Source organism: Pipistrellus kuhlii, unplaced genomic scaffold, assembly GCF_014108245.1.
Source record: "Pipistrellus kuhlii isolate mPipKuh1 unplaced genomic scaffold, mPipKuh1.p scaffold_m20_p_6, whole genome shotgun sequence".
In the NCBI taxonomy this organism is placed as follows: domain Eukaryota; kingdom Metazoa; phylum Chordata; class Mammalia; order Chiroptera; family Vespertilionidae; genus Pipistrellus; species Pipistrellus kuhlii.
In genome coordinates, this window is record NW_023425562.1 from 30,225,111 (window position 1) to 30,250,051 (window position 24,941).

Here is a 24,941-nt window from a genome sequence, read left to right on the forward strand (position 1 = left end):
AGTTCTCTTGCTTTACAAAAATATTTAAATCATTGAAAGTTGTTATTGTTTCATATTAGGTTTTCTCTTCTTGATAAATTTTAAAAAGTTTATTGCATACTTACATGATCATAAAAGAAGTCTTAGATATGATTTACTTCTGGTGAAATGATAATATATGACAATTGAAAATATGATTAAATTGAGAAATTACATACAATCTTTTAAAGAACACAGCTGTGGTATAAAATGAGATATCTATATTTGCTTTAGAGCCATCACTGCTGTAATGTTTTTGGAAAGCATATAATTGTAATGTAGTAAAATGTTTATGTGAAAATAGGAATGTTGAATAATCTTACCAGATCATCTTCAGAGTTTGTCAAATTACTTTCTCTGTTTAGGAAAATAAATATCTCATGTTGTGGTAGAAGTAGCAGCAAATCCTTAAGTGGTGTAATGGCCAACAGACTGAGCTCTGATAGAAATCACACGATGATATTTCACTGTTTTCAAACAAAACAAGAAAAATCGTTGATGACAATTCTGTCAGCGTACTTGATAATTAAAATACTTTTAAAATTCTCATGCTTTATAAGTGCAATTGCTTAGCAATAATAACAAGTTAGTGTGTTGATTGATATAGAGTAAATGTTATGTTAATGTACATGTTCTGTTGTATCTATTTTAAATGTATACATTGAAGTTATTTTTTTCTTTATTACCTGAGCACAAAATATTTTCTTTTTTTGTCAGTGATATGAATGGATGCCAATGGAAAATTTATTTACTTATTTTTCATCCATTATACCAGGGACTGGGTTATACTTTTAATCAATCAGGCAGGCAGCACACTTCTTGGCACATTAAGAGGAGCTCAGAAAATATTTTTGAATGACTAAAATGCTACATGAATTTTTTATGCACAACTCGGTAGATTTTTGTATTTGTTATTTCCTTAGGTTGCTTTATTATCTTGAGAGGTTTCAGATGTTTGACTTAGAGGTGTATCTTAACACATGTCACCACCAGTGCTCATGAAATTCTGACCATTTACCATCTGAGCATTTTGCAGAAAGCATTTTGCAGAAAGATAAATGTTAGAAATGTTTATCAGTCTTCTCCAAGGATGCGTGTATGTGTATGCATGTGAGTACACAGTGTGGAGGGAAATCTAATTAATACTTGCATAGAATTTTAAAACTGTAAAGGTAAAAATAAGAAAATAATATTTAGATTAATCTCACTACCAATGTATAGCCATTGTCATTATTTTGCTGTTCCAATTGCTTTCCTATGCATGTGCTTGAATGTGTGGACACACATATATGCATAGTATCTTAACTTGCACAAAGAAGGTTCTTTATAAATATGTTGGATAAGTGAATGTTTTAATATATGTAATTTTTATTTTAAAATTTAAGATCATATTATATGTACATTTTGTGTCCTTACTTTGATTTTATTCATCACAAAAATTTCTCAAAATATTTTATTTGAAAATATGGGTTTGTAACTTCATAATCATACATATATGTACCATAATTTATTTAACCTTTCTCCCATATTACTTTTATTTTGCATTTTTGCTATAATAATTTTATGTATGTTTAACTATTATGTTTTATCATGACTACTTTCTTAGCATGTAATAATCCTAGAGGAGGAATTACTGGGGCATAGATTATAAACTTAAAACAATTATTAGTCCTTTTTGTCCAATTTTTATTACTTAAATATATGTTATTGAATTACAAAGGATTCATCTAGAAAATTTGGAAAGCAGAAAGATAAAAGTAGAAAGACATTTTTTATAATCCTGGTACCTAAAGACAACTTCATTGAAGATTTAGATTTATATAATTATACTCTTTCTATTTCCACTACATATTTTACACAAAATAATCATTTTGTTTTCTAAAATTGCTCCCCACCCCCCACTTACATAGCCTTCCTCTGCCATTAACAGTGTGCTGTAATGTAACTTTACAGCCAATTACTAAAATAACATGTCTATGCATGTATTTAATAACCCCCTCTTATTGGGCCTTTAGTTTGTTTCCCATTATTACAGAGAGCTCTAGGATTAAACTTTTGTGTTTGTCCCTTGGACACATCCACTGTAATTGTATTAAAACAAATACCTAGAAGAATCACTGGTTCCAAGTTATGAATAATTTGTAAGGCTTTTGGCATATATTCCACATTGCCTTCTGACAGCTCCCACTAATAGGCATTCACACCAAAAAAGAGGTAAAGTTAAAGGAGATGATAAAAAAAAAGTTCTCAAGTCATTCACCTTAAAATTAACCAAATTGTCTTGTAGAGAACTTGCACCTGTTCCCTTTTCGTGAAGAGTAAGAGGTTCCTGTTTAAAGTGTTCACAGCTGTCTCCATGGGGTGAGGTGTATCCATAAGCCTGTTCTCAGACAGGAAAAGCTGAAAATGGGATAGCCAGATGACTTTACTCAGTGCTCAGAAAATGAGAGAGAAGGCTCTTTTTGGTTGCTGGGTCTTGTGATGACCAATTTAATTAATTTGCCTGCTTCTTGGGTTTATATTCAAATTTTGTTATTTTCTGTCACTAATTGTTTCAAGAAAAGTCATTGTTTTTTTGTTTTGTTTTTTCCCAGTCCCTTCAGCGGCTGTACAGGACACGTGGTCTTGGGGACAGTACTTGAAAGAACAGAAGGCTGTAGCAGCACCCGTTGAACTGTTTTCCCAGGTGAACTACTGAAGGTCTTATGTTTTTACAAGGAATCAATACTTAAGCGAATTAATTAGAATTAAATTATTTGCCGAGTACACCCACTTATCAGATTTGTAGTTGCTGGAAAGTGGCAAAACAAAGCTAATCATAACCTTAGTGTTTCAGAGCGTGTGCTGCAGAGCTAGACTCCTGGATTTGAAGTCCAATGCCCTTACCTACCAGCCCCCAGTCCTGGGACAAGCCAGTCAGTTTCTCCGTGCTCAGTTTCCTCATCTATAAACTAGGGAAAGTGCCATACCCTCTTTTTTTGGGTTGTTGAAGGATTAAATAAGTTGTACATGTAAAGGACATAGGATGAAACATGCACAAGATAAACACTCAATAAATGTTAGTCTTTCTTTTTATTAGTTGATATTACTTGCCTTGTTCACCTAAGAATCTCTGTACCTGAGCTCTGGACTGTTCCCATTTCTGCTTGTCTAGAGATCCTAGTCATCAGTAACTTCATGTCCTGATTGTAAGTTAACCCTGCTTCTCTTCTGAGCCTTTCCCTTTAGAACACATGTGTCAAACACAAGGCCCGCGGGCCAAAGCTGTCCCGCCAGGCCTTGCAATGTGGCCCGCACCGCGCTGTCATCACTGCACTCCGCTGCCTTTCCATCACAATGACAGTTTATGACTGTTCAGTAAACCATTCGGCCCGCGATTTAGGCTGGATTTTAGATTTTGGCCCCTTCTCTGATTGAGTTCGACACCCCTACTTTAGAACACAAACATGCTTAAGTGTATTCCATCTTTAAGAAAAAAATACTGCCCCTTTATTTTGCATTTTTCTCTTTAACTCATCTCCTTAGTCCAATCAGCTTCTTGAAATTTTAGGCTGCATTTTATTTTCCTCTTTTCTTTATTTTTCTAACCTTTTCCTATCTCAACTGCTACAACCTGGCCTTTACTCCCACCATTGCCTGAATCTGTGCCCATTGAAGTGACTCCATGATTTCAAAGCCTATTAAAGCTGCATATTAATCTCACTCCATTCCAGAACTCTATCCGCTGTCAGCAAAATAGGCTTCTACCTAGCCACGCCTTGCCATGCTCTTCTGAACATCCTTTTCATTGGCTATGATTTAATCGTAGGGCCCTTTTCTGCATGGCTTCCTGGATGTCTCCTCTACCTTCTTAACTTCCATTCCACCCAGACACAATGTCCTAACCTCCTGATCTTTCTCTTGATCCTCCTTCTCACCTGGATGCCACATAGCTCTTACCACTCAGAGCATCCAAACCAGACTCTTCGCAGCTGCCTTGTCCCGGGCTCCTTGTCCCTGGGAATGGTCTTCTTTACTAGTCCCCTGTGGCCAGCTTGAGTCTTTTCTCTCTTTGCTCTATTTTAGGCTGCTCCTTTTACCTATTAATTCTTCAATTTCTACTCTCTGTCCTTACCACTGTGGCCTTAATTTATAAATAAACTCTGACTTTTTTTTTTCATATAAATTGTAGCAAGAGTTTCTACAGGTTTTTCAGGTTGGCTTAATCTTTAACCTTGTCTGCACACTATTGTCATAATGATATGTCTTGATAAGGAAATTCCAGCCATCTGCAGGATGACAGGGGAGCATTATTTTTGGATGGGGCTAGGAATACTTGGGGAACAACTACACCTTCCTGGTTTTACCATTTTAATGGACAGATAGAAGAGAACCTTATTTGAACACATTCCTGTTCTCTTAATCTTCCTTACTTAAAATAAAAAAGAAAGCAATGGCTTACTCTCTCTTTCTAAATGTAATCTCGGCATCCAGACCTGAATTTTATTTTTAAAAATCTAATATTTTCTAAATATGCCAGTACATTAAATAGAATTTGGACCCCCCTGTTTTGTTTTTTTATAAGGTCTGGATCTGTACTCATCTCTGCAGTTATGAAAGATGCTGCTATGAAAATTTGTGTGTTTGTTATAACCCCTGTAAAACTATGGAAGACATCTAGAACCTTTCCTACCAAAATAATTCAGTCAGATGCCAAGCAATTTATGTTTTGAACATGCTTCCAAATTATTTAATAATGGCTGAGAACGTTGTATTAGTTTTAATATAGATCCTTAGATAGTACTTTAAATATTAATCATGAGCCACGTGATCATCATGCATGGCTTTCTTAGTGGTTGCATAAATGATATTCCTCATTGTATTATAAATTCCAATATGCTGAGAATCAAATATAGCTTCAGTCTGTATTCACTTTTTACTTGCTTCAGTATTTGCTTCTTTATTTACCTTTTGGCTTTTGTCCTCTCGATGTATTTTCTTGCCTCCACTTTTAAGATAACTTTATGCATGTTTAAAGTTCTTCCTGTGTGTATTATATGTATTTAAAAAATACTCTGTGTATTATATTTAGATGTTTGGCTTGGGGTTAAATTACAAGTTATATTGAGGGCAGAGAAAGAAGTGTGTTTGAAAACTAGAATGTGGCCTTACAATGTGCATTCATTCAGCTGATTAATTGCTGGGATCCTGAAGAACAGAGTGGATTCCCATTCATGTTTACTTCTTATATTCTCTAAAGCTGTAGGTTCAAGGGAAAAACTGAATATACATCCTGATCTTATAGCTGGGATACCTCCCCACTTCTCTGAAATGGTGTGTCTCAAAGTACCAGGGGCTGTGAAATGGCTTAGCAGGTTGCAGTAGTGGAGCCGGACAGCGGATCAGGGTGGCTCTTTTCTTCTTGGGAGGGCTTGCAGTCCCTGCAAAGACTGCTTATCTGCAGTGCCAGCTGAAAGCTGAATGCCAGCTCAGAGCTGTTCAGGGAAGAGAAATTAAAAGAACAAAATAGTGAAATTTAGAATCAGGGAGAGACTTTTTCCACATCCTTTCTTCTTTAGTTAAAGGAAACATATTAGAATTACCCTTGTCTTTTTTTTCTAAGAGGGTTTAGTCCTTTGGGAAAAAAATATGTGGGTTCAGTGTTTTAGAAGCTGTACTCAGAGGGTTTATGAAATCTGCTCAGTGATGGCCAGTAATTTATCATACAACATTTTAAGTTATTTTTAAAACGTTATTTCTTTGCAGTTTTTTTATTTTATACTGTGTGGTCTATTTCTCTTTGTTCATGAAATTTTTGTTGGTAAAGCTTCCTGGATCCAACAGTATTTCACCCAATTTAGTATGTGCTACTTTTGTTTCTGAGACTATAATTCAGTCACTGGTTAGGTATATATAATTCAGTCAGTGTGTGTGTGTGTGTGTGTGTGTGTGTGTGTGTGTGTGTGTATATATATATATATATATATATATATATATATATATATATAAGGCCTGGTGCATGAATTTGTGCGTCAGTGGGGTCTGGCCAGCCTGGCCAGGTGGACAAGACATGGACAGTTGGCCAGCCTCCTGTTGGTTGAACTCTTGGTCAAGGAGACAATTTGCATATTAGCCTTTTATTATATAGTAGATACACTGAGTGGACAGATTATTATGAGTCCAGAGATCATAATAATCTGGCCACTCAGTGAATACATATGATACACATACACCCACAAACAGATACACACTATATATATATTTTTTTCTTTTTTCTATTTATCACCAAATTCCGGCTATCAATAGGTCAGTAAGTTCTGGGGAAATGAGAATTTTGAACCTGAGGTTGTAGTAGAATAGATTTTGAAATAACAGGAGGGATTACATTTACTAACTTGCTAATGTATACTCTTGTTGTGCCATGAATTCTTTGTTTTCTGCTTGTAGAATGCTCCTTGGTATAATCTTGGATGCAGTTTGGGATTCAGAATTACTTTATTAAAATTGTTCAAAATAACAAGAAAGTACTCCCTAAAATGAGCATTTAAAAACACAGAATCAGCCTTCTTCGCTGCTATGTTAACTAAAGCTTTGCAGGGTTTTATATTTAATTATTTAGGTGCTGACTTCTCCCATTAGCTTAACAAATGACAAAAATAGGTGTCAATTGGCAAAAGGAAAATTTGGACATGCCTTGCTGCCTGGCTTGTGTGTCCATGGTGAACAGCTGCTGGGAACTGCTGTATCCAGTTTATTGAAATCTATCCTACATATGTTATGTAATTAGTAGGTTGATAGGTTGATTGGTGACAGATTCCCTGAAGGAATGGCCACGTGGCTCTTAATCTTTTTCTAGGTCTTATCCCCCTTTGAACATCGAATGAAAGGTATCACTAATCTCCTTAGAGAAGTGTTTATACCATTTACATGCAAATTTTATATGAAATTAATAAGATTTCTGCAATCCCTGAAGAAATCATGGATCACAACTCTGCTTCATCCTTAAAAACAGATACATTAAGGTATAGTTTAAACAGGAAACTTTAAAAAGTATATACACGTGAGTAATGTGTGCTGTGTGAGTGTGTGTGTGCATATATATATATATATATTTATTTATTTTTTCAAGTCCTCCTTTTTCTCTGTGATTACAATAAGAGAAAGCTAGAAGGGGTTCCAATATTCTTTTTTTAAAAAATATATTTTATTGATTTTGTACAGAAAGGAAGGGAGAGAGATAGAGAGTTAGAAACATCGATGAGAGAGAGTCATCCATCAGCTGCCTCTTGCACACCCCCTACTGGGGATATGCCCGCAACCAAGGTACATGCCCTTGACTGGAATGGAACCTGGGACCTTTCAGTCCCCAAGTCGACGCTCTATCCATTGAGCCAAACCGGTCTCGGCCCAATATTCTTGATATATCCCACTGTTAGTTCAGGTGAAGATCATAAAGCATCTTATGGAAAAGCAAGGAAGGAGTTTCATAACCTTTCATAGTTTGCCAGTATTTTGCAGTGAATAGACAGTTATGATGAAAGATTCATTGCAAGAGAACTGGGAAAACACTGAAGCTGTAGTAATGCATCAGAAAGATAGAATTGAAAAGTAGGTATAGAAATTTAGTTGTTAATGAGCTGTCCATAAAGTCCTTGAAAGTATTAGTATATATTGATAACATGATAAAAGTAAAATGATCACATTATGGGAAATTTGGAAATTTTCCCCAAGCCTGAAAGTGGTGTCAGTTTAAACTCCCCGCCTTCTTCATCTTCTGCATCCAGACAGTTTTTAGCTACTGCCCATTTTATTTCCTAAAAAGCTATTGAATCTCTGCCCTCCATTCTAGCTCTTCTTCTACATTGATTGAGGTTGTTATTATTACTTATGCAGGCTATTGCAGCATTCTGGAATGTAATGTGCAATTAAAGTTAAGCAGGGTTTGAATTCAAATTCTAGGTTTTATCAACTAGTTTGTAATGGGAACATTTGTGATCTCCTCTGAACCTGTTTCTTCAGATGTGAAATGGAGATTTTAGTAGTTCAAATACAAGGGATTTTAAGGCTTAGTAAGCTGAATTAGATGTTGTACATAGCACATGAGAAGCTCTCAATTACTAATAGTCTAGAGGCCTGGTGCAGGGATTCATGCACTGGTGGGGTTCCTCAGCATAGCCTACACCCACTTGCAATTTGGACCTCCTTGGGAGATGTAGCAGTGCGTGAAGCAGCAGGCAGCCAGGGAGGAGCCCATGCCAAGGCCAAGAGCTGTGCCACTGCTGCTCATTATGGCCCCATTGTGCCTGCTGCCACCATTGCTCCGTAGTGCTGCTACGGAGGCAGGAGACCCTTATGCTGCTGCAGCTTTGCTGGCCAGCTGGGAGCCTGGCTTCTGGCTGAGCAGCGTGCCTGCTGTGGGAGTGCACTGACCACCAAGGGCAGCTCCTGTGTTGAGCATCTACCCCCTGGTGATCAGTGCACATTATAGAAACAGGTCCTAATGGTTGCTTAGGCTTTTATATAGAGTTGTTTTATACATGAGTTGTTTTTTATATAAAACAACTAAAGTTGTTTTAAAATTTTATCTTTATTGTTCAAAGTATCATAGATGCCCCCCCCCCTTTTTCCCCCATTGACCCTCTCTATTCAGCACCTGTCCCTCCCTTCATCACACTATTTCTGTGTCCATGGCTATGCATATAAATTCCCCAGTTAATCTGTTTCCCTAACTCCCACCCTTTCCCTCTAAACTTTGTGAGTTTATTCCATGCTTCTGTATCTCTGGATCTATTTTTATTCATCAGTTTGTTCATTAGATGCCACATATGAGTGAGATCATGTGATAATTTTCTTTCTCTGATTGGCTTATTTTTCTTACACACCCTAAGTTTTAATCCTACTTAATAAAATAATAATATGCAAATTAACCATCACTCCGCTATATCCACCAGCTACACCCATCAGCCAATCAGAGTGAGTATGCAAATAGACCTAACCAAGATGGCTACAGCCACAGAGAGCAGGAGGGAGGCTTGGGTTTTCTAGGCAATGGAGGAAGCCAACCTTTCTGCCTGCCCTTGCTGGCCTAGGCCTTCACTCAAGGATACAAAGTTTTAATTATAGAAGGTAAACAAATCCAAACAGAAATGGTGGCAACCATGAAGCTGGAAAGAGCAAGAGTCTAGGATTGCCCCTGGTAAGGGAAAAAGCAAAGCTTTTCTCACACCCTGGCCAGCCAAGGCCTCCACTTCAGGCTACAAAGTTTCAATTGTAGAAGATAAATAAATTCCAGATACCAGGGCCTCCACTTGGGTCACCAAGGGGTGTGGCTGGCCTGCAGACCACCACAGGCCCCTCTTCAAGGCCACCCCACTCCCCAAAAGAATCCCCACCCTGGTCCAGGACACCCTTCAAGGCAAACCAGCTGGTCCCCACCCATGTACCAGGTCTCTATCCTATCTAATAAAAGAGTAATATGCAGATTGACTATCACTCCAACACACAATATGGCTGCCCCCATGTGGTCAAAGATCCTGCCCCCATGTGGACACAAAATGGCCACTACAAGATGGCCATCAGGGGAGGACAGTTGGGAGGCACCAGGCCTGCAAGGAAGGGCAGTTGAGAGGGACCAGGCCTGCAGGGGAAGGCAGTTGGAGGCAATCAACCCTGCAGGGGAGGGAAGTTAAGGGTGACCAGGCCGTCAGAGGGAAGTTGGAGGCAAACAGACTGGAAGGGGAGCAATTAGACATAAATCAGGCTGGCATGGGAGTGGTTAGGGGGTTAGCATGCTGGCAGGCAGAAGTGGTTAGGGGCAATTAGGAAGGCAGGCAGGCAAGCAGTTGGGAGCCAGCAGTCCTGGATTGTGAGAGGGATTATGCTGAGGGACATCCCCTGTCCCCATGCATGCATTTTGTGCATCAGATCTCTAGATATAGGACAAAAGCTTAAAATTTATGAAGTCTTTAGTAAGTGCTTGGGAGAGTACTGCCCTTCACCTTTCATAACTATCTACCACAGTGACTAAGAAGCTATATGCTACAGCCAGACACAATGTGGTTTCAGGCACATTATATAACCTCTTGTGCCCCAGTTTCATCATCTGTATAATGTACATAACACCCATTTCACAGAGTTTTTATGATGATTTAGTAAGTTTATACTTATTAAGTGCTTAGAACAGGATCTGGCCCAGATTTATGTGCTTAATAAATGCTTGGTGGATAAAAGGCATCTTCATAAAGGATAGCTCAGGCTCCATAACCATTACTTCTAATTCCTTATTCTTCATTTCTGCTTATGGAGAAAATTATATCAATTACTGGAGGCCTGGCGCATGAAATTCGTGCATGGAGGTGTGTGTGTGGGGGTGCCCTTCAGCCCAACCTGCACCCTTTCCAATCTGGGACCCCACAAAGGATGTCTGACTGCCCATTTAGACCCGATCCTGGCCTAAACGGGCAGTTGGACATCCCTCTCACAACCCAGGACTGCTTGCTCCCAACTGCTCGCCTGCCTGCCTTCCTGATTACCCCTAACCACTTCTGCCTGCCAGCCTGATCACCGCCCCTAACCACTCCCATGACAGCCTGATTGATGTCTAACTACTCCCCTGCCAGCCTGTTTGCCCCCAACTTCCCTCCTCTGCAGGCCTGGTCACCCTTAACTGCCCTCCCCTGTAGGATTGATCTCCTCCAACTGCCCTCCCTTGCAGGACTGGTCCATCCCTACTGTCCTCCCCTGCTGGCCATCTTGTAGTAGCCATTTTTTGTCCACGTGGGGGCAGGATCTTTGACCACATGGGGGCAGCCATATTGTATGTTGGAGTGATGGTCAATCTGCATATTACTCTTTTATTAGATAGGATAGAGGCCAGGTGCAGGAGTGGGGGCCAGCTGGCTTGCCCTGAAGGGTTTCCCAGATCAGGGTGGGGTTCTCCTGGGGCGTGGGGTGGCCTTGAAGAGGGGCCTGTGGTGGTCTGCAGGCCAGCCACACCCCCTGGTGACCCAAGTGGAAGCCCTGGTATCTGGAATTTATTTATCTTCTACAATTGAAACTTTGTAACCTGGAGCAGAGCCAAGCCTCCTTGGCCAGCAGCCATATCTGTTGGAATTTATGTATCTTCTATAATTGATACTTTGTAGCCTGGAGTGGAGGTGTAGGCCAGTAAGGGCAGGCAGAAAGTTTGGCTTCCTCCATTGCCTGGAAAACCCAAGCCTCCCTCCTGCTCTCTGTGGCTGTAGCCATCTTGGTTGGGTATATTTGCATACTCACTCTGATTGGCTGGTGGGCCTGGCTGGTGAGTGTAGCAGAGCAAAGATTAATTTTCATATTACTCTTTTATTAGGTAGGATAATAAGCTGTAAAAAAGGGGAAAAAATACATTAAATTGCCTATGAATAAACCATTCAACACAAAAGAGATGGATGAAGGCAGTGGTATTTCTCACTAAATCTTGCCTAAATGAATGTTTTCTTTTTTATTTGAAACCCCAAAATAATGCTCTGCCTTATCCATATAGTGTTCCTTACAACATTATTTAGGATTTCCAAATGCTCAATTGAAAAACCATTTGGAAAAGCTGACAAGACTAATGTTGATCATTCTAACTCCCTGCTATGAATTGTTGCCAGTGTTTTGAATTTATCATTCAGATGTAATGAGAAGGTATAGTCTGCTAATATAATTCTGGCTCCAATTTTGCATCAGTTTTGTCAGAATATGAAAATGTTCTCTCAATTTCTACAGCTTTTTAAATTTTCCTTCAACATTATTAATGTACTCCCCTTGGAGTTTCTCTTTCCCTTTTGCTTTCTTATCAGTGTTTGTGTGTGTATACATATTTGTGTGGTGCTCTTGAAGTTAACTGAGAAATTCAAAGCAGTGACAGGAGGTAGTCACACAAAACTTGTTAATTACAATCTGCTGGAAAACATAGTAGATGTGAGAAGGCTGGGAAAGTTAAACACACACATGACATTTATTTTTGTAGAAATAAAATGTTCCTGAGAAATCATTCATTCTTGCCATTTCATTTTTGGGTTTTGTCATCTTTTAAGTTTTTTTCTTGGAAGCTTCTAACATAATCTGTGAATGTAAGAAAGTTTTTAACGACATTTTACAAGCCAGTTCATAAATATTTTAAAACAATTTCATCTCCCTATGAAAATGCATACGCCCAAGTATAGAAAAGGGGTGAATAAACTTGGTGCCCACCCTCAGTGGAGTACAATGCAGCTGTTAAAAAAAAAAAAAAAAAAAAAAAAAAGAATGTGAACAACAGTTGTGGCCTGACATAGAGTGGTTTGGGGACATTTGGAAGAAAACAGCATGAATAGTATGCTGTCTTTTATAGGATAGAAGAGAAAATGAAGAAAAAATAGCTGCTTATTTTTACTAGAGGATACCCAGGAAATCAGCAAGACTGGTTATGCACAAGAGGTGGAATGGAGTAAATAGTATATGGGAGGAGAGATACTTTTTGAGTACCTTTTTCTATAGTTTTAAGTTTCAGAAGCATGTTAATATTCTACATATTAAAATGTAAAAATAATTCATTATGAGTTAAATGAATTCCATTTTATTTCAAATGAATATCATAACTTTATTGAAGGAAGAAAGAAAAAGAATAGACTTCATTTGTTATTTGTAAAAGAATAGAGAGGGAAAATTGCAAACAAATCCTGAGCTCTTTTTGTAGGCTTATTTATTGTAATAGTGTGGGTAAAACAATTCTGAAACTATAATAAGTATACTATAGGATTTAGGTTAGGAGTAAGTGTGTTGACCTTGTTAGAGGGCAAATACAAATATGGATAGAAAAAGGCAGAGCAAGCCCTCTGGGAATATATTGGAATTAGATGAATTTGTTTTTCGTTTTCTTTAAAAAAATATATATTTTACTGATTTTTTTACAGAGAGGAAGGGAGAGAGATAGAGAGTTAAAAACATTGATGAGAGAGAGTCATTCATCAGCTGCCTCTTGCACACCCCCTACTGGGGATGTGCCTACAACCAAGGTACATGCATTGACCGGAATCGAAGCTGGGACCCTTCAGTCTGCAGGCTGATGTTCTATCTACTGAGCAAAAACAGTTTTGGCTGAATTTGTTTTTCTAAAAATACATATGTGTACATATATGTGTGCATGTTTATGTGATTGTATAGTGAAGGAACTGGACAACACGGTAGTTGTGTGATCAAAATTAACATCACCAATGAGGAGACGCATGATCATCATGGGGCTGCAGATGTGATATCCTGAGAAGGACACAAACATCATCACCCATGAGTATACTGGCAAAAGAATGTATACCTGAATCTAATCAGAAGGAAACATCAGACAAATCCAAAATGAGAAACTTTCTATTTTAATAAAACAAAGACGGGGCAAGACTATGTTCTTTAAAAATTTCAGTGTTATAAAAGATAAAGAAATGCTATGGAGAATGTTCCAGATTAAGGAAGACTAAATAGACATGCCAAATAAATTTAATATCTGACCCTACAGAATATCTTATTCTGGCTGGAGAAACATGATATAAAGTTCATTGTTAGATAGATCAGAAAAATTTGAACATGAATAGAAGATTAGTTAAATGTGTTATGTAAATATTTACAGTTATAGAGGCTGATAAATTAGCTATTTTTATGTAAGAGAATGTTTTTATTTATAGGGAGAATACTAGTATTCTGCTCTTAGGGGAAAATATTTAGTATTTAGAGGTAAAGGGCCCTCAAATGATTCAGAAAAAAATACATGTATGTACATGCATATCTATTTCTGTATACACACAGACACGAGAGCAAGGGAGCAAATAGAAATGGTAAAGCAAATGAGGTGGAATACTTATAAATCTTGTCAAAGGCTATAAGTATTCTCTCTACTGTTTTATTCTTGCAACTCTAAGTTGGACATTTCCAAATGCAAAGAGTTTTTCAAAAGAATAAATTTTACTTTAAAAATAGGCATTCATGTGTTAAGCAGTAATAAATACTAATGGCATTAGTGGTTAGAAAGCAGGTTTTGAACTAGATTTTAATAATAATTTTCCATTAATATACTTATAAGTTTATTTGAAATTACGAATAAATTGACTAGTAAAGTTGTATCTGTTTGAAACTGCTCAAAACGAATAGTAATTCAGCAAGGCTGTGAGAAATAAAACCAGTATTAAATTAAATAATAATGAATGGTAACAAATTAGAAAGTCTATTATGAATTATTGTAGATTTCATTTACAATACCAGTAAGCATTCAAAGGTACACAGAAACAAGCATGACACAGCGTTTTTTTAATCTATGTGAAAATTTAAACCAACATCGTGGCCAGATAAATGATAGGATTAAGTGGAAGAGAGCAAGTTGCTGAATTATAAAACTCAATATGATGATGCTGACAATGCCTCACCATACCAGCAGACAGTAGTTGAGTGTTGTTGAAGGATGGCCAGGACCAAACCAGAGATAGTCAGACCTGCATCACCACCATTTGTCCACCAACCAGATCTGAAATATCATGGCTGACATGTACACATAAGGAACTATTTGACATTGAAATTGGGGCTCAAAAGAATTGTTGGCCCAGAAAGGAACTCACTACACCCTGATTCATTTGCTTCTCAGCATAACCATTATGACTCGTTGCAGTTTAGGTTCTTATAAGGGTATTTCTTGGATCATATGATTTCACACACCTAGAGGAAATAATGCACAACATAAACTGATGAACAAAAACAGACCCAGAGAAAGAGAAGCAGCGATCAGACTCTCAACCTCAGAGGGAAAGTAGAGGAGGGTGGCGGTAAGGAGAAGAGAGCAATCAAAGGACTTGTGTGCATGCATATGGGCCTAGCCAGTGGCCATGGACAACAGGGGAGTGGGGGCATATGTACGGAGGAATTTTTGATGGGAATGGGGGGATGAGGGCAATTATGTGATACCATAATAAAACAAACAAACAAAAACTCAATATGATGAAGATTGCTTCCTAGATAGAAAGACTCATTATAAACAGATAAGCCAATGAACAGAATAAAAAGGCCAAAAAGGGACCCCAAAATATTTATCCCAGAGATAATTTTGCAGATCAGTGGACTATTCATAATATTTTTGTTCAATACTTTGTTTTCAATATGAAAATATAGACCCCTACCTTACACCTAGAAAAAGTCAATTCTAGTTGCATTGTAGATTTAAACATGAAGAAAAAAAATTTTAAAGAACACTAGGAGAATACCTGTGTCAGTTCAGGGTTGCTGGGTATTTCATAGGATAAATATATAAATGGTATAGGAAATAATTGATATATTTTACTACATTAAAATTTTAAAAAATTCTCCACAACAAAATCATCATAAACAAAGTGAAGAGCTAAGTCACAGACTGGGAATAGGTTATATTATAATCAACAAAGGATTATTTCCAGAGTACAGGAATAGCTCATTTAAATAATTAATGTAAAGTGAGCAAAATGAATAAATGGGGAATTCATAGGGCATAAGCTTTGTAGATGAGCTATTGCAAAGCACATAACTCTGATTAAACTGTCCTTCAAGTCAATTATGTAAGAGCATATTTCTATCTTTAGCTCTAGTACTGAGCTTCCAGATAGTAAAGTAAGTTCTTGATTGTACATATAGCCATACCAAGTATTTTAATATCAAATTGTGAATGTATTTCAGTGGCTAATGTTATATCATGAAATCTCACAGGACCAATCCTTTCCAGAATACGAAAATGGTTTTCAGGTTGGAATGAGATTAGAAGGCATTGACCCCCGACATCCATCTGTATTTTGTGTGCTTTCTGTAGCTGAGGTAAGAGATGGTGTTATTGTCTTGAGCTAAATGCACAATGAAGTGACAGAAGAGAATTTTCTAGAGAATAATGAATTGGGTACTTTCTGTTCTAAACAAGCTCCAATACATTATGGTTTTATTTTAGTCAGTGATGGGTGAAATATGTTTCTTAATGATTTTTCCCTCTGAAGATTAGTTTTTTCAGTAAGTTCTTCATCTTTAGCAGGTACCCTTGGTTTAATTGGTAAATAGTTTTCACCTGAGGTTGATAATAATCCATGAATCCCACTATGTTGCTTTCATCTATTAAAGGAGTCAAAATTATTAAAGTTTTAGCTAAACTAATGAGAAATGCATATGAAAAATATTCATGCATATGAATTATGAATTTCCCATAAATATATGCATTTTGTGAAAATTATATAAAGAGCCATTGATGAAAGTAAATGGCTTATAAAATGTCATATTTACCATTTTATATTACTAAGTTGATAAAAGAACTGTATATTTTTAATAGCATCAAACATAGAAAACATTGTTCACTTAATTTACTAATTAATTTTAACTATTAAACTTATACAGCCTGTCTACAGAATGTATTTCTCAGACTTTTTTATTATTTCCTTTATTGAGTATGCTGGATTTATATGTTAGAGTTTAAATAAGGTCACATCCATTTGGCTTTTGCTTTGTAATGTACCTTACTCTGTCTTGGGATATGACTCCAAGACAGACCGAGGAGATGGGGTTTCTGAAAGGAATATTTGACGTATATTGAGTTAATAAATAAACTCATTGGTGAATAGATGTGTAAATTGAGCTCATATTCCTAGATTGAGAATTCTTTTGCAGAAAAAAATTCTAGGTACTTAACTATTTTGTTAGCATTTTGTCTTATTTAGATGTTGTCTTTAAATTTGTTCTATAATACAAACACATTTAGATGGAAGGATTGGTTCACATGTGTTGATAGCAATGAAAGAGTATAAGAATATTTTGCTAATGTTTTGTATACTTCAAATACATGACACAATGAATGATTGCAAACATTCCGTTTTGCAGGTGTGTGGTTACCGTCTAAGACTTCATTTTGATGGTTATTTAAGCTTCTATGATTTTTGGGCCAATGCTGGTTCCCCTGACATTCATCCAATAGGGTGGTGTGAAAAGACCAAACATGAATTGCATATCCCTAAGGGTAAGCAAGGATGGAAAGAGAGTGAGTGGTTATTTCAGCTTTATTTTAACAACATTTCGTGAAAGAATGATGAGAGCCTGGTGTGATTTGGTTTCCAAAATGAAAGTTGGTCATCAAAAAGGTGTAATTCTCTAAGGATATGATTCTTAGAATTTTTTTTAAAAGCATTAATAACTGCTTGAGTCAAAGATTCTGATAAAGCAACTAGGTAACAGAATTAAAATTTTATGATAGCATTTTATTTTACATAAATTTTATTAAACCTTATGAGGAATGAGGAAACTAATGCTTTAATTGTGATTAAAATGAAATATCTAAAAAATGAAATCTCAGTTAATGATATTGTGCAGTGAGAAACTTGATTCACTGACATTTTTTCCAACAGAAATCACAGGATACAGGGAAATATGAAAGACAAAATATTTAACTGATCCATAAATATTTATTGAATCTGTTTTCTTTGGGCCAACAACTTGATTTTGTTGTTGTTTAATACCAAAAGACAAGACTGGCAAATGTGATAGAAGCCATTTTTATTTACTATGTGCTAAGGAGGTGAGAATTTGACCAGTTGAGATGCCAATGGGCTCATTTTGTTGCAAATTTCTCTTTCTTCAATAAGAGATGACTTTATGACCCTGGAAACTTCTGGAGTTAGTATATAGTCATTTTATTCTTAGTAACCAATTTAGGGTCCCCTCTGGGATCTGTCCCTGAGACTAATGGCAAAATCCCTTAAGATTGCTGGATTTCGCAGAAGCTGGTATCGGGCCGCAGACTCATTCATTTGGTAGGTATTGACGGAGGTCTTACTCTGTGCAGGCACTGGAGAGATAGCACTACATAACATAAACAGTCTTTGCCTTCATGAGGTTTTCATTCTAGAGGGGAAGAATAATATAAACAAAGACAAAGATTCAGTGTCAGGCAGTGAAGGGGTTGGAGGTCAGAGAGCAACACAGGGATACTCTGACTTAGTGTGATGAGGAAAAGGCTGAGAAGGTGGTGTCTGACAGATAAATGGCTGAAAAGAGGGAAAACAATGTGGCTGCCTGGATAAGGGCACTTGTTGGAGATAGAAGCAAGAGTCAATGCCTGGGGCCAGTATGCTTGAGGAATGACAAGGAGATGAATGTGGCTAGAACAGAGCAGCAAAGGCCTTGAACCAGGAGAAATGGAGATGCAGCCTGGCCTTGAAGGCTGTGCAATGAGTCTGACTTTTATTCTAAATATAATACTGATCTAGAACCTGTTTTCTTTGGGCCAGCATCCTGGCAGCCACTTGAGGGCACAAGGATGGGAGGAGGATGCATTTTTTTAGGGGAAACCTACAAAGCTATGGATCAGAAAGCTGGGTGGTCTTTGGATTGTGAAGGTATTTCTGTAATTTACACCAAGTGTCTGGCACCTGGATTATTGCACCACCAGGACATCTGGTGGCTTTCATGACCTGGCTTCTTCTGGAGTGATGAACTCAGGAACTTTCATCTCCTTCCTTTACACATTTTGGAAATTCCTAAGGGGATATGAGAGATCCACTGAGCAACCAGGGTACCAATTCCATATCTTAATGGATTTTTTAAAATTTTAGATGGAAAATCACACTCAGCAGTTTTGAAGTTTATACATGAAAAAACATTGATAGATCTCTTACCCCACAAGGGGATGAGGGCATGGCAGAGGAGAGGTCAATGGAGGAAAAAGGAGACATATACAATACTTTAAACAATAAAGAATTTAAATTTAAAAAGAAAGTAGTAGAAATGACAAACAATAATCAACAATATTGAAATAACCTAGAAATTTTAATTTAAATATTTTGTGTTCTGCTAAAGGAAATTTAATTTCTGGAAGAAGACTGTATAAGAATTATATAGTTAGTATGAACATGGTTACATTTGTGGGTATCTTGAATAATCCATACTTTTTTAGGTTATAGAAAAGATAAATTTGTTTGGATGAATTATTTGAAGGTCTGCAAATTCCAAAATGCTCCCAAGAAATTATTCAGAAACAGAAGTTCTGTAAGTATTTTCTCCATCATTATAAATTAGGGTTTTTTTTAGCTTAAATTTTTAAATATCCACTATGTATTCTGTTTTACTTTAATTTTTAAAGAATTCTTGGCTTCCTGTTGACCTTTTCCACTTAATATGTCAGTTTCTTATAGGCATATATTTTATCCCCTTTAAAAATATAATTAAATACTTTTATTAGATGTAAAGAGTTGAAAACTTTGTATTTAAAGCCTTCTAAATTTAAAATGCCTTTTAGAAATGTTTTTGTTTTTTTCTGTGCTTTTTGTGAGTTAGACATTTAAAGTTACGGTAGTTTTGATGTTTTGAGACCAGTAATTGCCCCAGATAGACACTGAATGTACCCATCCTAGTTGGATTTATGTATAATAACAATGAGGGTGACACTTTATACAGATTCACAAGGAGTGTATGAGAATTTGAGTAGAGTATACTCATACCATGTGTATCCTTAGCAACCTACCAAATCTTAATGAGAGAATGAGGATAAGTTGCAGCCTACCTTCTCTGAGCCCATGGGCCCAGCAATGAAGCCACACAGCAAGGAAAGGGGTGGGAAGCCTAGAGTCTTGCCGCCTGTGGGCCGTGTCCCTGTGTAGGCACCTACCCAGTTTTTCCAAGCTTCAGTGTCCTGATCTTGAGATCAGTGTTATGCAGTTTCTCTATATGGTTCATAGAATGTATCAAGGAAAGAAATATGAAATTGCTTTGAAAAATGTAATGTGCTTGAGAGAAACAAAGCTCAGGGGTCAGTATATATAGTAAAGAAGTAGGAAAACCCTCTTCTAGTTCCCAGATACAGTAGGTATACTTTCTAACTCTCAGGGCTGTCTAATTATAGTTTTAAGGAAGTGGGGTTTGTCATTTTAATATTTTGTAAATCATAGTCTTTAGTATGTTTTAATACTAAAAATATGTGCTGATAATAAAGAGCATTTGGATATTCAACTATAATTTTATTTGTGGGTTATTATATGTGTTCCTTAAATATTGAAAAAGCCACTAATTTAAGATCTGATTAAAGTAAATAATTTTGGTGCTTAAGAGTGATATTTGGAAACTATTCAAAAGCCTCTGGAGCTGAGGAAATATTTTGATACTACTATATTAAGTAAACATCATATTTTAAAATTCATACAAATTACTGTAAGAATTGAAGAAGAAAGAAAATGATCCTGATAAGGGAAATAAGCCTACCTGGACAAAAATCTTTGTTCTGAATATAAACTTCCTAACAGTTTGTTGGGCTATTTTTACTGGCATTTGCTGGCTTTGTTCAGGAGAGTAAGTGTTGAGACCCTGTAGACTTTTCTAATGCTAAACATCATAGACATTTTGACCATTCTCTGTCCTGTTCGGTTCTTTTTGTGCCTCTTCTTTCTGGCGCTGTGTTAGAACGGGCCAATACCTAAAGAATTTCAGGTGGGAATGAAGCTGGAGGCTGTCGACAGGAAGAACCCTTCACTGGTGTGTGTGGCAACCATAGCAGATATTGTTGAAGATCGCTTGCTAGTGCATTTTGACAATTGGGATAATAGTTACGACTATTGGTGAGACACCATTGTGTGTTTTATTTTTGTGTGTTTGTGTTTTGTGTTAAAAATTTATTTTCATTCCAGTATTGTCGCTGTTCTTACTGTTATTGAAGTTATGAACAGGAATCCACTACCACACAAATTGTTAAATTTGAGCCCAAGAAACATTTCCTTCTGAGAAGTTGCCTAATGAGGCCCCATCCAAAATAATATGACCAGTTCAGGGCACTTTGCTGTATTTTGTCTAGTTTATAAGGGAAGCATTTTCATGAAGAGGAAGATAAGAACTTGCAGTATTTTTTTCCTGGAAAATGTTGAACTCGCCCTGTCATATTTTTCAAAGGGAAGATTCAGGGAGGATGGAATGAATGATTTGAAAGCCCATGGGAGCAGAGAAAATTCTACAGTGCCATTAAACTAACACTGCATGAGTTAGAAGGGTTTTCCAGGCAAAAATCTGACATGGAAGAGGGCATGGCAAAATACTTTTAGTAGCATTTCTTCATAGTATATCCTGAATAACCAGCAAGTCCCTGCCTCAGGCTGTCATTCTCTGATTCCTTCCTTGAACTAAGAATTAAAGATCAGTTGTTGTCTGTGTCTTAGGGGTTGTAGTCTGAATTCTTTGAAAGGAAGACAAAAAATGTGTACTCATGTGGAGTCTGATTGGGCTGTCCATAAGTTTGGACTGGCCTATTACTATTTTTTCTTGGTGCTAGCAAGAAATGGTAGAAGAGGTTTATTAAAATGTTGACTCTTTGGGGAAGTTACTGGCAGTTCATGTCTTAGTCAAATACTTTTTATTTTATAGTTTTAAATTTCAAGAAAGTTATGTAAAAGAGAAGTTTGGTCACTCAGCTTACAAAATATAGTACTAAAATTACTTACTTCTAATTCTCTTAGGCTATAAACTAATGCTTTAGCTATGAAGTAATATTTTCAATGATATCTCTCAATATCCAGAATGTTCATTACTCTTGGGTTATTTGTCTGGCCTTAATTAATAGGGGATCTAAATAGAATCCTATTTTTGCAGGTGTGATGTAAATAGTCCTTATGTCCAGCCTGTTGGTTGGTGTCAGGAAAATGGAAGAACTCTGATAGCACCGCATGGTGAGTAGACATGCTGCGTGCTGTTAAGTCATTCTGTGTGAGTGGCAATGATCATTAATGTTTTCATTTATATAAACTACATTTAAATAAAAGGTGTATGATGAAAATACTGTGCAAGGTTCTGTTGACCACCAAGTAACCCAAAATTCTAAAATCTGCACATTCTTTCTCATAATGAAAATAGAGTGTTTTATAAAGGCAAATTAGACATTAAAAAAGTTGCTAAATTTTTTAATCTAACAAAATGAGTGCCATTGTTATAGATCAACATTTAAAACAAGCTTTTTCTAGCTACATAATTTATCTCATAACTTATGTTAATTTATTAATTGAACATTAGATTATTAAATATACATAGCTTTGGAGTTGAATATAAGAAATCTAGAAATCTAAGAAGTGATAATTAACAATGACTTGCCCGACCCCTGTACGAAGCCAACTTAATGACAATAGTACTGAAATAAGGACTCTCTAGTTGTTATATTTTTTCTCATTACAGGACTATTAAGAAACATTCTTTAGAGATTTGCCATTTCAAGTCCACAATTTTTTAATTAGATTTATAGGTTAATTGATATTGGTTAATAACATTATATAGGTTTCAAATGTTTAATTCTAAAGCACATCATCTGTATATTACATCATGTTTACCACCTAAAGTCAAGTCCCCTTCCATTACTATATATTTGACTCATTTACCTTTTATATACTACCCACACTTTCCTCTGGGAACCACCACACTGATGTCTGTGTCCATGCTTTTCCATTTGTCTTTTTGTTCTGCTAATTCACCTGTTGCTTTCAGTTTTATATTCAGCATCTTAGTGAAATCATATGACTTCCGACCTTCTCTGTCTGACCTACTTCACTCAGAATGATATTTCAAAGATACATCTGTGTGTTTAATTTTAAAGTGAAGTAGATATAGTGGTTGTGTAATCTTAACATTTTTAAAACAAGTGTTCTAGGAGAAACCTATTTTCTTTCAATAAAAATATAGAGTAAGCACATGTGTCAAACACAAGGCCCGCGGGCCAAATCCGTCCCGCCAGGCCTTGCAATGTGGCCCGCACCGCGCTGTCATCACTGCACTCCACTGCATTTCCATCACAATGACAGTTTATGACTGTTCAGTAAACCATTCGGCCCGCGATTTAGGCTGGATTTTAGATTTTGGCCCCTTCTCTGATTGAGTTCTACACCCCTAGAGTAAGGAATGTGTCAGAATGAAGCAGATGCGTACCTTTAAATTTGAATGATTCTGGATCTTGCTGTTTCTAAATCTATCCCCCCCTCTCTTAAATATAGGAAAATGCTAGGATTTCTCAACAATTGTTTTAATTCAGTGAAAAGAGTTCAAGAATTAAAGACAATCAACAAGCCAAACAAAAACCACACCCTATTAAAATATTAAATTAGTCTTTAAAGGTTTTATAAAATAACATATAGTATCTTCTCAAACTCTGATTTTGATGCACAGATAACTTTAGAGTTGCTTGTCCTATTTTTCTGTGAAACTGGCTAAGGCTAACTTTAGACAGTGTTCTTTAAGATGAAGTGAATTGTTGGTCATATCTCAGAATGTGAGGTTGGAGTTGGCATGCCTGCAGATGTAGCACACACCCTTCCATTTTCCTCCAAAAAAATCACTTCCATGCTGCTTGCCACTTGCTCACACTAGACTTCACCATGGATTCAGTGTTTAAATCCATAACTCATCTCTTGGTGCTGTGTGAGTCTAGGAACAGTCTGTGCAACACATTAAAGATTAAAGGTCCAGATCATTCCATTGTTAACATGCACTAAGGACTGAGGGGAACACACCTGCCATACCCCAGGTGAGGCCCACACTTAAGGCCCTGATTGGATGTGAGTAGGAGACTATTTCCTCCCTAAAGTCAATAAAATGTCAGCAGAATTCAATCCAGGCTTGTAGTTTTAACCGTAGAATTAATTGTTTATTTAAATATTGTTGCCATCTAAAATCTGAATGATGGTTTAAACCATTGACTAATTTAATAATGCACATTTTTCACTCGAGGAGCAAATTATCCTCTCTAACAGTTCTAAAAAATTTTAGGAGATTTTATCTGACATGCAGTGTTTGAATTAGAATCTCACAGTTAAGCTACCTCTAAATCTTACAAACTTTTTAGTATTCTTTTTACTAACTAGAGTGTTCTTATACATTTTAGTACAGTTTTCTGTATAGACATGTCTTCATTTCTTGGGCATAAACCTATGAGTGGAATTCATGGGTCATGTGATAAGTCTGTGTTTACTATATTGAGGAGCTAACACACTGTTTTCCCAAGTATCTGTGCCATTTTACATTCCCACTAGCAATGTATAACGGTTCTTATTTCTTAACATATTTGTCAATACTCATTATTTTTTGTTTTCTTGATTAAGAACATCCTACTGGGTGTATAATAGTATATCTATTTGCTTTTGATTTACTTTCCTCTAATGACCAGTGATGTTAACATCTTTTCATGTGGTTATTGGCCATTTGTACATCTTCTTGCTAGAATTATCTATTTAAATCCTTTGCTCATTTTTAAAATTGAGTGCTGTTTTTATTGTTTATTATTTAAGCATTATATTCACTTATTATTCTTAATTATTATTGTAAAAGTTTTTATATATTCTGGTTACTAAATTTATATTGTATAAGTGATTTTCAAATGTTTCTCCCATATAGATTGTCTTCTTTACATGTTTTAATTTTTTTATATTTTAAATAATTTAAGTAATTATTTATTTTTCAATTACAGTTAACATAAATATTATATTAGCCTCAGATGTCCAACATAGTGATTGGACATTTATATAACAAGGGATTACCCCAATAAGTCTACTACCCATCTGACACCATAAATATTTATTATAGTATTACTAGAGGCCCAGTGGTGTTTTCTTAGCCTTTGAAGGATCTGTGAAATTTTAACTGAGATATAGGGTGGAAGAGGATATTAGGTAGAAGGAACAGTGTATACAAAAGCAAGGTGACAGTACATATACATAAAATCAAAATGGGTTCCATTTTTGTTTTGGAGCATTGATAAGGAATTAGTAGGAAGGGGATTTTATGAAGGATCTTTAAAAGTGAGAATGAGGAGGGATAGTGAAATCTCTGCTGTAACCATGGTTAGGGAGCATTTATTTGGCAGCAGTAGGCCAGATGAGAAAGGGGAGTAAGACACCACTAGAGAGATTCATGATATGTGAAAATAGGAGTATAGCATTCACCAGGGCTGG

General features: G+C 36.4%; 1 protein-coding gene across 1 annotated transcript in view; it reads left to right on the forward strand.

Annotated features, from left to right (window-relative positions):
• L3MBTL4 (L3MBTL histone methyl-lysine binding protein 4) overlaps nucleotides 1–24,941 on the forward strand; it is a 235,127-nt gene that overhangs the window by 31,351 nt on the left and 178,835 nt on the right. Inside the window, exons 4-9 of the mRNA XM_036419408.2 lie at nucleotides 2,613–2,704; nucleotides 15,712–15,816; nucleotides 16,861–16,996; nucleotides 18,929–19,020; nucleotides 20,428–20,582; nucleotides 21,604–21,680. Coding sequence (XP_036275301.1) covers nucleotides 2,613–2,704; nucleotides 15,712–15,816; nucleotides 16,861–16,996; nucleotides 18,929–19,020; nucleotides 20,428–20,582; nucleotides 21,604–21,680 — 657 coding nt within the window. The remainder of the gene's footprint in view (nucleotides 1–2,612; nucleotides 2,705–15,711; nucleotides 15,817–16,860; nucleotides 16,997–18,928; nucleotides 19,021–20,427; nucleotides 20,583–21,603; nucleotides 21,681–24,941) is intronic.